Below are 17,694 nucleotides of genomic sequence, written 5' to 3' on the forward strand. Positions count from 1 at the left end.
CTTGCTATCCCTGAGCCCGGGTCTCTGGTCCTGGTCTGTTCCAAAAACCCAGTTGTATCGCTGACCTTGGGTTCCCTAAGCACCCACAACTTGACCTTACCCCTGTAATGAATTCCCATGGCTTTGTTAGCTTAGGTAGGTTTCTATCACTTGCAACAAAAAGACTGTTAAAACAGACCTTTATCTTTAAAAGAAATCACTGGGTTCATGTCATATTGGAAAAGTAATTATTTATTATGACAAAAATAAAACTGTTGACTGAAAACAAATGAATGTTACACTGTATTGCACCATGATTGTAAATGAGCCAAATCTTGTCTAAAAGATGAACATTCCAGAGCAAACAGCATCCTTTTTCACTTGGGTGAGTAGGCATGCAAGCAACTCATTAAAACATAATTGCAGAAATAAAAAAAAATTGTGAGTACCAGCAACCTAAACTTAACATATAAAAGAAGCATTTTATGACAGTAATGAAGCTATTAAATTTAAAACACATCTTTAAACAGTCCCACCCTCAGTAGAACATGCTTTGATCCATTTTCAAGAAGTGATGATGTAAACACATTAAGTTATTGGTTTGCTCTTTTATTAATGCTATATATTAGACCAATAGCACACATCTCAGTTGCTTGGTTGGGGTTAAGAAGCAGTTTGTAGAGTGAAAGACATTCTTCTTTTCCCCCCTCTATGCAATACCATGGGACCCACAGAGAGATCCAATTCCTAATTTTGCCCGTATTGACACCATCTATTTTGATGAAGCTGATTAGCTAAGATATTGTTATGGTTTTTGTAGAAAGCCTGAAACTTGATGGATAACAAGAGTTTGTATTTAAACCTTAAGAAATGAACATAAATATAAATACACTTAGTTTTATATTCTGAGGCAAGAAGTATATTTTACAGGGCCTGCTGTTTCCTCTTTAATGCTCTAAAGCACCAATTTATACAAAGATGGCAATGTGTGATTATAATCATTATATTCTGATTAGGAGAAATCCAGGGACAAGGCTGTAATTGCTTTTAGTCTTTTTTTTTTTTAAACCATGCTCTGTGCAATAAATAGGGTAAAATTTTAAACTATTACACAATCGGAAAAAATCATAACCATCATTTTATAAATGCACACTTTTGATGAAATAGCAGCTAAACTTTTTTAAATTGAAATTAAAAATTTCGTAACTACACTGAACAGTTTACTCCAAGAGAACAAAAGAGGGGCTTGTCCAGTCCCTGAACTTCCTGAGGGAAAATATAAGAAGAATTAAAATGTTTAAGAGTCTCTTGTAAATAGGGCCAACATATGCAAATAAATCATACACAACCAAGATCAGATGAGAAACATTTGATATCTTCCCAACATGGAATGAAATATAGTCACAGTTAATATAATCAATCAAATTTTGGGGTTTTCTCTTGCCCTGATTTGGTTTTAATGAAACTAAGTAAGTACTGACTGAGCACTTGCCTGTGTGCTTTAATGAAGACAGTATGTGAATCTGCTATACCAGGTTAGTCCTGCTGGTGGCAAACAAGAATAAAATGAAACAGAATCTCCAAGGAATGCTATCCCTTGGTTGCGAATTTTGCATATTTCAAATACAGTTTGGGTGAAGGGGGTATTTATGGATGCAAATCCCACAAGCTTGAGCAAAGCACCTATGGATTGAAAAATGAGGTAACATTTTAATTGAAATTTTACAAGTTTGTTCAAGAGAACATTGCCACTCTTCTAGAACTTTGTTATCTATTCCAAAAGATATGCATTGCACATTTTATTTCTCCATTTCTAGGAGACAATGTAGATGACCAGTTTAATTAAAAAGATGTGACTGACAACACTAACAAATTCTAAAAAACCTGATCAGTCTTTGGTCCTTTGGCCACTTTAAAAGTAAGATATCTACTACAGTAAGACTGTACTTTCTTCTTAGTAACTTTAAGTGCCTTTAATGAGGATACTCACTGTTTTCATTCACATATTCTATTACTTCATATCCTTCTGAAGATTTTTCTACATCATGTTTATCTTTACTAAATCAACTGTTTTGACATTCATTTCTAGTAGGACTCTATACCTCGAAATTAACCTTCTCCCCAAATTTTACCCAATCATATGCATTTAAAACTGATTTAGGATGTGCTGAACACACTATCTTTTCTACTTTAAAATGGAGTTGATTTTTTTTTTTTTTTAAATAGACCTTTTCTATTCAATTTTGGCCACCTAGAACTCTTAAAAAAAATGCTTTTGGGGAACCTGACTTGGATTTCAGCCTTCACAATAATGCTAAATGAGTAAGGATGAAATATTACTGAAGGAACTAACCTTGAATGTAAACTATTCTCAAAATTAGACATTTGTAAAATAGTGACAGCCTGGCTGCGCTGTCATTTCAATACTGGAAAGTCCAACAGAATTGGAGTTTGGGGTAGCATCGAAAGCCAATATACTCAAATTGAACACCAATAAAAAATAAATTTATTAATAATAATAATAATAATAATAAAGCCAATATACTATGAACTGACCACTTCTAATTTGTAAAAGCCAGGAAACAAGATATTCTCTAGAAAAGAGTATTTTAAACACAACACTGGTGTTTTTTCAGCAGCTTTCAATCATTTTCTTAGTAATATGGCTTATTTTCTGCATTGTCATTAGCTCTTAGCTCAATTGAAGCTAAGTAGCAGTTACTAGTTGATACTTTGTTTCCTTATCTGATTGTATTCATCAACTAACCAAAATGATAATGAAATGGATATCAAAGAACAGATAAAAGTGAATTTAATTTCATATTACATGTCCTTTCCTAGTATTTTTAGCTTTTCTTGATTTAATGTAGTGTTCAGGATTTTAAAACCAAAAGATATGATGGAGCTCTGGCTGGCCTAAGTTTCTCAGTATGGGGAAAACAAAGGCCATGAACAGTAACTGTCTAAGGTCAACTAGATAAGTAATGGCCATATTAAGATTCAAATCCACTTCTTTAAGACAGCCAGCACAATGTTCTACCAAATACAAGTTACCAGACTGCATTTCGAAGTGACTTTATCCCAACAAAATATGAAAAGATCCTTTAGAATTGAACTGGAAATGAAAGATTTTGGATCCAAAGCCATAGATGAAAAGTTTAGACTCATGAAGTTGGTCTTCAAAGATGAATGTCAATGGAATTTACCTATCCAAAGGCATAATACCACTACATTTTCTACTGATATAGTTTTACATAGTCAAGAATTAAATGAGTGATATAGTCACAAACAATTCCATTTCTAATCTGTCCTAAGATACACCAAAAAGATTTTTAAAAATATAAAGATTTATTGTTTTCTTTAAAATTTACTTTGCTTTGTTGATTCCCCATAGCTCTTCAGAGAATTTTTACAGCACTGCCTGCATCACTCACTGTTTCCATAGGAAAATATCTTCTTTATGCTATAGAAAATAAAAGTTAATTTATGCTTAATCAAAATGACTTTGGCTCAAAGGATAGTGCCCATTTAAAAATCATTTTTAACAATAAAACTTGAATTTATTCTCTTTCCTCTAATATAGAATAAAATTATACCTTTAAGCACACCTAACAGAACCTAAAAGCAAAAATTATGTATTTAAAACTATCAGTTTTCCAATAGATTATACATATATTATTTCAGATTTTAAGGAGTTAAATTACACTAACAGTACACATTATATAGTATATTTCCATGTAAAAGAACCTGTTAATTCTAAGAATTCCCAAATGGGCTGCAATAAGAACAGTGGGTTTAAATATGAAGAATTCAACATGCTCAAAATGAAGAAAAATGCCATGTTTGGGTGGCAGTTACATTTCAGTTCTAATAAAATATTAAAAGATTTGTTAAACTTTCTTCATCTTTCAAATAAAAGTAAAATCTAAAATAATCTCCAAAAAGTAATGTAGGTGGGTCCCTTGCTTTCCACTACTTACTAGAAACTTTGCTAGGCAACTGAAAGGGTGGTGGGGAGGGTGAATTTCGAATTATTTAATTGTCTTGTTACTCAGCTGCTAATCTGACCTCTATAGAACAGGTATAGTACAAAATTGAGAACTCATCTCAAAATGTGTAGAAAGGCACTAATTACAAATTTACATTTTTCACCAGACAGTATCTTACAGTTGATTGACAATGAATGTCAGAATCAATCCTTTAGTATTACATACTTGCTTGGGTCAAATAAAACATTCTCTTGGAGTAAAGGATAATCAGTTTTCATATCACTGTAACAGGAAAATATTAATGAAAACCTATAAAAACACTTTTTAAAAGTCTTAACATGAATTTCTATTTGAACTTTCCCAATTATTGCCACAAAAACTAGTGGGATATCGATTTCATTTTCAACACCGCTAACATAAATCATTTCTAATTCCAAACTAACAAAATGCTTTTTAAAAAAATTTAGAAAATAAATTGTATTTTAAAAAATTAAATAGCAAACTTGAATCTATACTAGTAGTTGTCTGACAAAATACAACCATTAAAAACACTTTTAATATAATGCTGATGTGGTAATATAAAAAATAACTGCATAATTTGATAGAAGAAAATTGAGCCAGCCAATCTTATTAGATAAAAGATACATTTCATAATAAGAATGGATACAGGAGTATTAAGTATATTTTCTCAGGATGAAGAGAATTATTCTCAGTAGTTATGGCTAAACTCTATGACCAAGATAGAAATCTGGCAAAGTGTGCTTTAGGTAAATGGTACCTTCATAATTCCTCCTGCTCGGTCCCCAAACACATACCACAAAGCATCCATATTGATTTACGTTTGCTCTTCTCTCATGTTCTAGACTATGGATTTTATTAAAAACAAAATTTACCCTCTACCTGGTACAGAATCACTAAAAAAAAGGTTCAAAACAAGGTTAATAAACCACTAGTTCCCAAAGTCCAGAAAGCTTTTCTCTGGCCATTTTTCAGTTCTGGGGTGTGCTACCACTAAATAGAAAGAAAATATTACCACATTCAACTAAATTAGACTAAATATAATAAATCAAGTATACTTGAAAACAGAGCAAAAGTAAAACCAATTTACAATAAAAAATATTAAAATTAAAATACCACTTCTGAACAGGTATTTTAGATACTCTTAAGAACACTGATTCCTATTTTTGACCCAAATTTAAAAAAATACTGCAAAAATGAAGTATTATTCTCTATGCATTTTATAGCTTTCGTTATGGCAAAATCACACTTGAAATAGAGGATCAAAAATATAATACTTGTCCTCCCTCTTAACAATGCACTATTTAGAGTACTGTTCATATTAGACAACTGCCTTGAAAACTTTTAATGATATGTAGTAAACTTTTGATAGATTATGACTTTTTCTTATTTTTCAAGATGTTAGTGTTAACATTCAGTCTCCTAGTAATACTGTAAAAGCTTGGATTAAACTCAGCAGTGTCCTGTAACCCAGCAAAAGACTTTAGAACATCATGTTCTAGAAAGATGGCAACTGTTTTAAACTTATCACACTATAACCTCAGATAGATTTAAGGAAAGCCATATGGTTTTCTAAGTAATATACTGCTGGTGGTAGAAACACTATTCAAATTCAGACACAATTTCAAAATTTTAAGAAATGAAATGTTTATACTTCTGCTTTAGCTATTCCCGAAAGCAGATGTGCTCTCCTTTGCAAATGGAATAGCTGAACTTTTTGCTGATAATAAAGTTGCTTATAATTGATAGTAAAATATATGCTGAGTGTCTTGTTTTGGTATTAGTGCTGGTATGCTTCAATAATTTCTGATAGTTAATGTATGTGTTGAATAATGTGACATTTTAAAAGTATCAGATTTATCAGATTTATCCAAAATATTACTATTGAAGTTGGGCTTTCATATATTTTTCCTTGGTTAGTGTTTGATCAAAACTAATCTCATGTTGGAGGCAGAAACGTGAATTTAATTCTTTAAGATAAAACAGCCTACTTAATTTCCATGCTAATAGTGACTTAAAATTATTTCATGACTGTAATAATATGGGAGAAATTAACTTAAGGGCAGTTCTCATAGATGGTTAATCTTCCTTATGTATATATATATGTATCTTTTGGGCAGATTTTTTTCTTTATAAGTTCTATCCAAAAGACAAGTGGTCTGAAGAGGGAGCAAATATTTAGTGCTGGTTAAGTTTGCAAGCAGTACCCGATGATTTCCACTACTACTCTGTCAAGCCAGTAATTATCTGGTAGGGAAAGGGGGTGGTCAAGAAATGAAAGAAGTTGGTCATTAAAGTTATTACAATACTTCAGAAAACATTAAACATATGACAAACATTTCTTACAAGGCAGTCATTGAATAATTAGATCAGCAGTCAGAAGAATTATGTTGCTGAAAACATAGTTATACATTATGTTCATCCAACTGAAGATTAGTGCATTAAAAAAAAGTTAAGAAAAAAATCTTTTATGTTCCAGTTCAGCTGCACTTGATTCAAGTGTTGCTCATAGAGGTTTGTGTTGTTATAAATTAAACATGCTGCTGCCTTAGCAGCCAAAGGTACTAGGAAAATGTTCATGTCACAGAATAAATAGAGCAGTCTCTTTTCAAGCAAAAAGTTATCTCACACCAATTCGGGAGGTCATCCACTCTAGACCTTGGCATAATCTGAAACAAAAGATAGAAGTATTTTCAAAATGGAAGTATTTATCATTGAAAGCATACTTACTATTTTTTAAGTCTTACCCAAAAGTCGGTATTACGATAATTATTTATACAGGTAAGTGAAATATGTAGGTAATGCTACAAGAAGTGGAATTTTGAAGAGGATGATTCACTTAGACAAGAGATGTTAATCAGATTAGCTGAGTAACTGGGCAATGGTTTCAGTCTCATCTTGAAGATAACCACTTTGGCAGTTTTACCAGCAAGATTGCAAATACTTCCCTTCCGCCTTCCTTTAAGGTTAAAACTGAAGCCAGTATAGAAAGGCAATAGGAACTTCATACCCTCTGAAATTCTACAGAATGGAATCCTTAAGGATAGGTAAAAAAAAAAAAAAAAAAAAAAAAATCTACATCCAGCCATCATATTACTAATAGGCTATTACTAATAAGCTATTTCTAATAGCATAACTAAGAAGGTCAAGTTGATTAGAGGATAAATAAACTCCTGGAAATCGACTAGATAAGTCACATATAACACACGAGGTTCTCTTTAGCCTACTCTATCCAAACTTAAGTTCTTAGGAAAGAAGAATACACTATTAGGAAGCATTTGTCTCGGGATCCCTGGATGGCTCAGTGGTTTAATGCCTGCCTTTGGCCCAGGGCCTGATCCTAGAGTCCCGGGATTGAGTCCCGCATTGGGCTCCTCGCATGGAGCCTGCTTCCCTATGTCTCTGCCTCTCTCATGAATAAATAAATAAAATCTTTAAAAAAAAAAAAAAAAAAAAAAAAAAGGAAGCATTTGTCTCAAATGTTGACTCTCACAAAGTATATCCCGTGAAAGGACTCTTGATAAGAAAGGAGATGTACTCTTGTGAAAAGTTGAAAGCTCATGCTTAATTAAGCCTTTACCGAAAATGTGAAATTTCTTTGAAGCATCCACTTTAATTCAGGCAACATTATAGTTTTTCCCCCAGTTAGTAAGGACAAAAGCAAGAAATGAACAGCAACTAAAAATCTGGATTGTGGGATGCCTGGGTAGCTCAGCGGTTGAGTGTCTGCCTTTGGCTCAGGGTGTGATCCTGGATTCCCGGTACTGAGTCCCACATGGGGCTCCTTGCATGGAGCCTACTTCTCCTCCCTCTGCCTGTGTCTCTTGTGAATGAATAAGTACAATCATTCATAAATAAATAAATAAATGAATGAATGAATGAATGAATGAATGATCCCTGGGTGGCGCAGCGGTTTGGCGTCTGCCTTTGGCCCAGGGCGCGATCCTGCAGACCCAGGATGGAATCCCACATCGGGCTCCCGGTGCATGGAGCCTGCTTCTCCCTCTGCCTGTGTCTCTGCCTCTCTCTCTCGCTCTCTCTGTGACTATCATAAATAAATAAAAATTAAAAATAAATAAAATAAAATAAAAATAAATAAATAAAATTGTGACAACTTAATCCAAACATTTGTTATTGACTTTTTCTGGTAAAACATTTTGTTTACATTAAAAGTTACCAAAAAATGTGTGTTACTCTGCTGAGCTGTAATTTAACAGTAACAGACTAAAATTATTTCTACCTTATAAAACTGAAATACAAAAAAAACTATCTTTAAGAGCAAAAAAGGGAACAGGATCAAAGAAAAGTTGACAGAAATTTGAAGTCATACTTCCCCTCATATCATGTAGCACTTACCCTTCTCCTGTTAAAGCACAGCAGGACTGAATGTGCCACGGATGATCCTTAATTGAACTAAGGGTGAGGTATTTAGAGATTTCAGCTGCTGTCATGCACCCTTTCATATCCTGTTTATTTGCAAAGATTAGGACTGCAGCCTTCCGTAAATCCTGCAATCAATATGAAATATTTCTAATACATGAAATATCACAATCCAAATTAAACTAATCAAGCAAAAAAGGTCAGATATGCTCAACTGGACAGTTACACTGAAATCCCTCTACTTTAAAATGATTAGGCAGTAATATTTAGTTAAAATTTTTTTTTGAGAGATGCCTGGCTGGCTCAGTTCGTAGAATACACAACTCTTGATCACAGGGTTCTGAGTTCAAGCCCCATGTTGAGCCTAGAGCTTATTTAAAAAAAAGGGGGGGGGGGTTCCTTGATGGCTCAGTTGGTTAAGTGTCTGCTTTTGGCTCAAGTCATGATCCTGGGGTCCTAGGACTGAGCCCCATGTGGGGCTCCCTGCTTTCTTCTCCTCCCTTTGCCTCTCCTCCCCACTTGTTTTCTCTCTCAAATAAAATCTATAAAAATAATAAATAAAAATTATATTGAAATGAAAATAAATTTTCTCAAATAATAATGACTTCATGATTAACTCTAACAAAATGGCCTTACTAACATAAGCCAGATTATCAAAAGTTTTTTTTATACTTTTGGGCCAAAGGGGTCAAACTAAAATAAACATGCATCTTAAACACTGATTTAAAACTATAGGAGCAATACTCTGACGGGAAAATATGGTATTATGTTACCAAATACTACAGAATTTCTCCAAATTTAAAAAAGAGGACTGAGGGTGAGGATGAGGAATATTTATTTTACTCATTAATATTGGTGTAAACTAACAGCATTCATTAATATTCACCACAGAACTGTTCATACGATCAAAATACTAGAAATAACCTAAACGTCAGATTAAAAAAATTAAAAAGATTATTAAAATTTTAAAAATTATTAATTTTTATTAAATTATTAATAAAATTTATTATAAAAATTAAAAAATTAAAAAGATTAAAAAGAACAGATTAAAAAAAGAACAAATCAACTGTGGTATATTTATACAATAGAACACTAGATGGTTTTTTTAAAGGAATGAACTAAAGTTGTATGTACTGACGTGGATAATCATAATGTTATGCTAAACAAAACAAAACAAAAAACAAAAAACACCAAAACTGAGTTACCGGGAAAAAAAAAAATCTGTATCATTATATAAGAGTTTATGAACATAATATTTTGTCAACTGACAAAAAAGTAGAGAAAGTATCAAAAATATACATAGGTTTAGTAATCAACACTTTTAGGATAATGTAATTCTTTCAGAATTCTTTGAAAGAAAGGAAGGAAATGGGATTGGGAAGGTCACATAGGATATTTAATATCTTACACTGAATGGTGGGTGGACAAGTGTGTTTTATTATCTAAGTCTTTTGTGCATCTGAAATAGAATTAAGTGATCTCAGATCATTCACTGAAGAATTTTCAGTTATAGGGGCAGCCTGGGTGGCTCAGCAGTTTAGCGCCACCTTCAGCCCAGGGCATGATCCTGGAGACCCAGGATTGCCCACATCGGGCTCCCCGCATGGAGCCTGCTTCTCCCTCTGCCTGTGTCTCTGCCTCTCTCTCTGTGTCTCTAGTAAATAAATAAAATCTTTAAAAATTTTTAAAAATAAAGAATTTTCAGTTAAACCGAAAACTTAAGTTTTCCTTTTTCTTGCTTTATCAGACTCTTTAAGGCATGAATAAGTGGTTTTAACTTTGAAAAGTCGTGCCAATAACAGTAATAGTCTACAAATTAATGTGTTGAGCTTCTTCAAGTTTGAAAATGTAATGAAACTTTAAGACTTTCATCAAAATATAAAATTTTGTTAATGATGCAATAACCAACAGCAAAGCCCATAATCTTTGTAGAAAATCACAACCATTATACAGATACCTTACTCCATGGTTTACATTTGCTTTAAAAATTTACCTCATGAGCCAACATTCTGTACAATTCTTCTTTTGTAATGGCTAGTCGTTCCCTGTCAATGCTATCAACAACAAGAATGATGAACTAGAAGAAAATTAAAAAGAAAGAAAATTGAATGAAATCTTGAAGTTTTCTGTAAAACTACTCTCAAAGAAAGTGAGAATACTTTCTTTACATGACATCATTACCATAAAATGGTTTACTGCTTTTTCATCATAGTTTAAATTATACTGTAAAATCCAAATGTTAATGACTCATAATTTCAACAGATAAAAATTATGCCCATAGTTTATTTTAAAAAGGTTATGTCTTCATACATAATACTCTGTACACTAAGATTTATTTTTAAACAGGTAATAATTTTCGAAGAGAAAGTCACAGTAATTTAAGTAACTTTCACTAAAACTTGAAAGTACTCTATAATTGCTCACATAAGCAATCAGTAATTATTTATGTTTCACAATCTCTTGCCTAATAAAAAGGAGCACACAAGTTAGCCTGAAAAAGAGAAACACATTAAAAAAAAAAAAACCCCAACTAATGAACAAGACATTTTAACATAACAAAACCAACAATAAAAGCCCTAGATAAAATGTGCTAAATAGAAACATGCCTACTTAGGAAATTTTTTTTTAATTTTTTTTTTTTTTTTTATGATAGTCACACAGAGAGAGAGAGAGAGAGGCAGAGACACAGGCAGAGGGAGGAGCAGGCTCCATGCACCGGGAGCCCGATGTGGGATTCGATCCCGCGTCTCCAGGATCGCGCCCTGGGCCAAAGGCAGGCGCCAAACCGCTGCGCCACCAAGGGATCCCCTACTTAGGAATTAACGCACTAGAGGGGATGCAGATGGAGTTAAAGCAGAGACATCAACAGGATTAGAGGAAGCTGTTGATAAAGGTGTGTATGTAAAAGATGGGTCTTATACATTAAAAATAAAAAGATCTTTGGTAAGGAAAGTAAGAAGATACAGTGCAAAGGGCCCCTACATTAGTATTTTAGAAGAAAAAGTGAGATTAAGAGATGCTGAACGTTATAACAGTGATGAAGAATCAATAGAGAGGGCAGCTCTGGTGGCTCGGTGGTTTAGCGCCGCCTTCAGCCCAGGGTGTGATCCTGGAGACCCGGGATCAAGTACACATGGATCCCACGTCGGGGCTCCCTGCATGGAGCCTGCTTCTCCCTCTGCCTGTGTCTCTGCCTCCCTCTCTCTCTCTCTCTGTGTGTGTGTGTGTCTCTCATGAATAAATAAAATCTTTAAAAAAAAAAAAAAAAGAATCAATAGAGGGAGGGTGACAGCAGATTGTTCAGAAGACCTTACAACTAGACAAAGAGATAACTAGAGTGATCTGCATATAAACTGGGCAGGGCTTGTTCAAAGGGGATAAAAGAGAAGAGACTGGAAGAAAGAAATGGAAGAAACCGGCAAAGTATCAGGGACAGAATAAAGGTAAGTGACTCTGATGAGAGGAGTGTGTCAGGAATTCACCAGCAGCTCAACTCCCTGCATTACAATGGAGACCTTAGGCTTCTGGAGGACTCGTCAGGATAAGGAATTTAAGAAGCTGATGAGGGTGCAAAAACCATCAGGGAAATACCACAGAGACCAGATTCCCTACGTGGCACTAAGATTTGCAGATGCCAGGTGCTGTGCTGGGATCCTGCAGTAAAGGCCAAAGGGTCTTTGTAGCAATTTTGAAATTCTTATAAAAGAGCTTATTAAAAAAAGAAAAAGTTCATGCAAATGGGGTCATTAATAACATATTTCTTTTTGGACCCATGCTAAGTCTTCTTGAGTTTCTGCAACCTCACTACCATTTTGCAACGCTATAAATATGTTGATCAGCGAGAATCAACTCTAACCTACTCATCAGAACTGATGGCTCTTCTGTCTCACACCTGCAGTACTTGCGAGTTTTGCAAAGGCTGTGCTGTTTAAATACAGGTGATCAGCTCTGCTTTGAGCTGAGCAGGTCCCCTTAAATGTGATTTTTTTTTAACTATGCAGTCAGTGCTGTAAATGTATTTTCCCTTTATGATTTTCTTAGTAACATTCTTTTCTCTAGCTTACTTTATTGTCAGACTACAGTATATAACCCATACAACATATGAAATATATATTAATCCACATTTTATGTCATCAGTAGGGCTTCTGGTCAACAGGAGGCCATCAGTCAAGTTTTTGAGGAAGTCAAGTTATATGTGGACTTTGGACTGTGAAGGGAGGGGGGGTCACTGTCCCTAACCCTTGCGTTGTTCAAGGAGCAACTGTAGTCATGCTAAAAGACTTTCTAACATGTTTTAGTTTCAGAATGTTTTTTTATGATAGAAGTACATATGAAGCTAACCTATCTATAATCATATTTGCTTACCAACTTATCTTTCCCTGCAAATAAAAAAAATAATTAAGTGCTACCACAACTGCTAAAGATCTATGATACGCCATTTGGTTTTGACAGTCATAAACTGAACTGCATATATCTATGTAGATACTCATGTGATTGCAACATAAATCCCAAGGATTTATACTAAAAAAACAAACCTATTCACCAAAACTTCCTTGCATCTCCCCACACTCCCTTAAAAAAACACCCAATTTTTAATAGGCTTCATTTTAGAAAAAATAATAGGTTAGATGTACCTGTTTGTAAAGAGAAATTATGTATGCAATTGTATATTAGTATACTCAAAGATAAATCCCTTAATAGTACTGCACTGGTTTAAAAAAAAATCTGCCTCTAACAAGATATAAAAACAAAAACAGAAACTCATCTAGACTGTTTCCCAGGATGGCTCTAAAGTAGTAAAATAATGAAATAACTGACAGAGAATTTGGCTGAGGGTGGGGGCTGTAAATCCATTTTTAAAAAACAAATACGATCTCACCAAAAATTTGAATTTTGGAAATCTTGTATTAAATTAGGCTTAAAATATTTTATTTCTCCCCTAACCAGAGCCTCATAAAGTTGTGAGATCTTGGAACAGGTAATCTAACTGATTCCACTCTCTGCTTTCTCCAACAGTAGACATGTTACAGGATTACCGTGATGATGAACTGAGAATCTGCCCTATATATAATAAGCATACAGCAAATACTGGGCATCACTCTTTCTACTTGCCTTTTCTCTTCTATTTAAAAACCTCAAATTCCTTACAGAAAATGATCTTATTGAAAAGCAACTGTCAATACATCTTTATGTACAGCCTATCTATTTTCTGGGTTTATTCTTTGGTTCTTTTTATTAAAATTCAGAAGACAGCTTAGTATACCTCAGTGTTTGAGTAATACGTGTTCCAGGATGACCGCAGTGATTCTTGACCACCAATATCCCACATCAGAAAATGAGTGTTCTTCACAACTATTTCTTCAACATTGCTTCCTATGGTTGGAGATGTATGAACTACTTCATTCATTAAGCTGTCAAAAGACACCATAAAAAATCTTTTGTAAATCTTGAGAATCTGAAGGAAATTTCATCCCTATATTTTTAGTATCAATCACCCTTCCTTATTTGCATCAATGATGGTAATCATTAGCATCAAAAGTAGAATCTTATAGAACACTTGTACAAACAAATACCTAGATAAAGGACAACTCCTGAAGGAAGACTTTGTGTTTTTCTTTCAGTGGAATAAACTGAAAGCTTGATCTGGAGAGAAGGGAACACCGTGGTGTGAGTTTGTATTTCTGTGGCCAAAATTCCAATCCCAACATGCCCTGTTATCAGAGCAGAACCAGTGCTCCCTCTTGAAAGAGCAAGTTTCCAGGTGACTGTGACATCAATATGTGCAAGTAGAAACCACTGAAGAGAAGACTATGTATAATTTTTAAGACTGACTACGTGAGAAAATTGAGACTCAGGCCTATCAACCTAAACTACACCCTTAAAAAGATAGGGCTATAGGCAAATGAAAATAACTATAAATGTATTTAGAACACCAATGCTCATAACTACATAATCATAATTATTGGTTAAAATACATGAATTAATTCATTCAATAAATACATATTTGCCTATAATAAGCCGGTACTGTGTTGGAAGAAGCCTACAATTGCACTGTCTCTTGGGTTTTATGTATATTTTTGAAACTGTGGAAAATTATTTCAACAACTGACAGGTTTCTGAAATGTTTACATCTGATGTTTAAAGGTGAAGTCTTAGGAAAATACATAACAGCCAATGAATGAATGTTTTAAAGTAAAACAAGTAGTTATTCGCCTCTAAAACAACAAGCCACAGTTAAGAGTTTAGCAAAGTAGCTGAAAAATACATTAGACATTGCATAAGTAAAGTATTTCTGGAGAGCTGTCAGCTGATACACTTAGGATGAGGTGGAAAGAGATAAGAGCCATACAACTGTGCACTGTATCTAATAACTACTTGTTAAAATGCTTGGGACACAGATCCATTTCCTCTGCATAATGTGGATCGTTTCATAAACACTGAAAGGATAATGGGAGCTACTTTGACAAGTGGATTGATGGGCTGTTAAAATTTCCTCAAGTATTAATGTAGTTCTCTGGAAGTCTCAAACCTTTCCCTGCTGGAAGCTAAAAAAGCAGTACTTTCAGGGGTGATCTTCATTTCTTTTGATTTGACAAGTCTGGCTTTTGTTCAACAATTCAGAGCTATTGGTCATGAGTAGCAACAGGCTTCCTAGAGATATCCATCTATTGACGTGAACGAAGCACAGAGCGGGAAGAATGAAGTGAAATGCACTTTATCACCTCACTCCAGCACCATTATATGTGGTTTATTTATTTTAGCTTACTATTAATTCTTTCAAGGCCAGAAAAAGATGAGTGTTTGCGAAGGCTTTAGCAAACATACAGCAGTTTTATTCGCTTGTTAAACAAATTTTGTGTTTGATAAAATACAAAACCATATGCTGAAGCTTTTCCATTATGGTACCTTAATAATTACACAAAACTCATTCCAATAACTAAAATGATGAAAACTGTTTAAGAAAACAAATATACTTACAATTGGTAAAGAATGGTAGTTTTCCCTGCATTATCCAGTCCCACTATAATTACTTTGTGTTCTACAAAAAGAAAACAAACCATAAACATTTATCACTACTGCGTACTGCAATTACATGCTTTCAACACTGATTATTAGTTAGCTTTCTAATGAGAACCATTCACTGGATACTTATTACTGGAATGTTAAAACAGAGTAAAAAGAACTTCATGGTGTCAAGACCACCTGTATTAAATGAGGCATTCTGGTATGATGTTCTTCACCTGGCTGTCTTACACAAGAATGTGAACTTTGGGTAGGAGGGAAGTACAATAGAACTGGCTCACTTATAATACGAAAAGCACCAATTCTGATCCTGACAAGGCATTATGACCTAAAATGCAAGTTTAAAAAAACTGTTTTGGGGCACTGGGTAGTTGAGTCAGTTAAGCCTCTCTGCCTCTTGATTTGGGCTTCAGGTCCTGATCTCAGGGTAGTGAGATCCAGTCCTGCACTGGGCTCCACGCTCAGAGCAGAGTCTGCTTTTCCCTTTCCCTCTGCTCCTCTGCAGCTATCCCCTCCAAATAAATAAGTAAAATCTTTTTAAAAATTGTTTTACCCAGGGGATCCCTGGGTGGCGCAGTGGTTTAGCGCCTGCCTTTGGCCCAGGGCGCGATCCTGGAGATCGGGGATCGAGTCCCACATCAGGCTCCCGGTGCATGGAGCCTGCTTCTCCCTCTGCCTGTGTCTCTGCCTCTCTCTCTCTCTCTCTCTGTGTGACTATCATAAATAAATAAAAAAAAAATTATAAAAAAAAATTGTTTTACACATCTGTTTGTCATCTCTTCTAATCAAATTAGCTTTTTATCAAGTTGTTTTTACACCTGGAAGTACTCCCACATACATATAACCAAGATTCTTTATTTCCTTTCATGAAGAAATCCAATTAAAAACATAAAATTGAAAAGGTTTCCCTGTCACCAACAAGACACACATACTGTCTCTCATCCCTTCCACTAATTTATAGATACATAAGCAATTACTTAGTCCACAATACTTTTTCAATCTGGATTTCACAAGTCTCTTTCTTAAGATTTTATTTGAGAGAGAGAGAGAGAGAGAGAGAGAGAGGGAGGGAGAAAGGGCGTGCACACACACACATAAGAGCGCAATGGGGGGAGTGCAGATGGAGAAGCAGAATTCCCACTGAGCAAGGAGCCCCACAAGGGACTCGATTCCAAGACCATGAAATCATGACCTGAGCTGAAGGCAGATGCTTAACCAGCTGACCCACCCAGGGGCCCCTGGATTTTACAATTCTTTTGAGCAGATATGGTTTCTACTCTTTATACAACAAAAACTTCTTCAGTCTTCTCTTTCTGGTGCTATGCACAGAATAAATCACTTGCTTCACAGATCTGAAAGCCCACCGAGTTATTCTGTTAAGTGGTACAAACTATGAAACCTCCTTTGAACAGAGGAGAAAACACTCTAGAATCTTCTCGATTTTAACCTTTACAGGATATATTAAAGATACCTCTCTTCCTCAGGACGGAATGCTTAAAAAGCTAGTGAACCTCCAAAAGAACCACAACACAATTTGTTTTTAGTCAGCGATTTGACGTTACTTCATATCGGAACCCTGCTTCTCTTGTTAACCTGTGAACGTCAAAATTGTGATTATACATCTAATCAAATATCATCTCGTATTCCTATTCTAAAGTGTTAATACTGCATGAGTCAAAAAGGGGGGCCATAATTCAGACAAGGTGTTAGGTGACAAACCATGTTTGCGCCTTATAATGACTTGAACACTGTAAATAATGCCTATAATATTGCTGTACAAATGACATGAGGCTCTGAACAGCCTTTTTTCACTATGGCAGAAGCGGCTTTGTAAAAAACAAAACAAGGCAAAACTTGCTTGCTTATTATATAACTCACTATAATCCTTCTTTTTTGACTCTTTTGGCTCATACTCCCTAACTTCTAACAGAGGCAATCTTTGGGTCGCCCAATCTTTCACCCTTAAGGTTCAAGAATGAGAACCCTCTTATCAGTGCAAGACTAAGCATTCTAAATTTTGGTGACAGCTGGAAACCACCTGTCAGCATCTGGAGACCACGGGGTCCCTGCAGGAGTGAAAATAAAGCCACTAGTCTGGAAGTAAGCTAATCTTGGGGGGCAGATACTTCTGCCAGGAGAGGGGAACAGAAGGTAGTACCAGGTGGCTCACCGTTGAGGCAAATGAAGTAAACCAACACCCAGGGCCATCTTCTAAAAGTCCTGTTCCCTGCTTCACATTTTGTATTATGAGGATGATCAACACTATCAGCAGCATATGATGGCAAAACTCATAAATAATGCATCG

The 17,694-nt window shown here is 34.9% G+C and overlaps 1 protein-coding gene across 5 annotated transcripts in view; it reads right to left on the reverse strand.

Moving 5' to 3' along the window:
• Window positions 1-210: 210 nt before the first annotated feature.
• Window positions 211-17,694, reverse strand: part of ARL5B (ADP ribosylation factor like GTPase 5B) — a 35,824-nt gene continuing 18,340 nt past the window's right edge. For 4 of the 5 annotated variants that reach the window (XM_038529961.1, XM_038529962.1, XM_038529960.1 and 1 more), the window contains exons 2-6: window positions 15,345-15,405; window positions 13,630-13,777; window positions 10,360-10,443; window positions 8,343-8,494; window positions 211-6,655 (exon numbers count right to left, since the gene is read on the reverse strand). In XM_038529961.1, coding sequence (XP_038385889.1) covers window positions 6,607-6,655; window positions 8,343-8,494; window positions 10,360-10,443; window positions 13,630-13,777; window positions 15,345-15,405 — 494 coding nt within the window. In that variant the 3' untranslated portion in view covers window positions 211-6,606. Of the gene's footprint in view, window positions 6,656-8,342; window positions 8,495-10,359; window positions 10,444-13,629; window positions 13,778-15,344; window positions 15,406-16,860; window positions 16,894-17,694 lie in introns of those variants that run through there. The other variant, XM_038529963.1, reaches the window with a different exon arrangement.

This window comes from Canis lupus, chromosome 2, assembly GCF_011100685.1.
Source record: "Canis lupus familiaris isolate Mischka breed German Shepherd chromosome 2, alternate assembly UU_Cfam_GSD_1.0, whole genome shotgun sequence".
Classification (NCBI taxonomy): domain Eukaryota; kingdom Metazoa; phylum Chordata; class Mammalia; order Carnivora; family Canidae; genus Canis; species Canis lupus.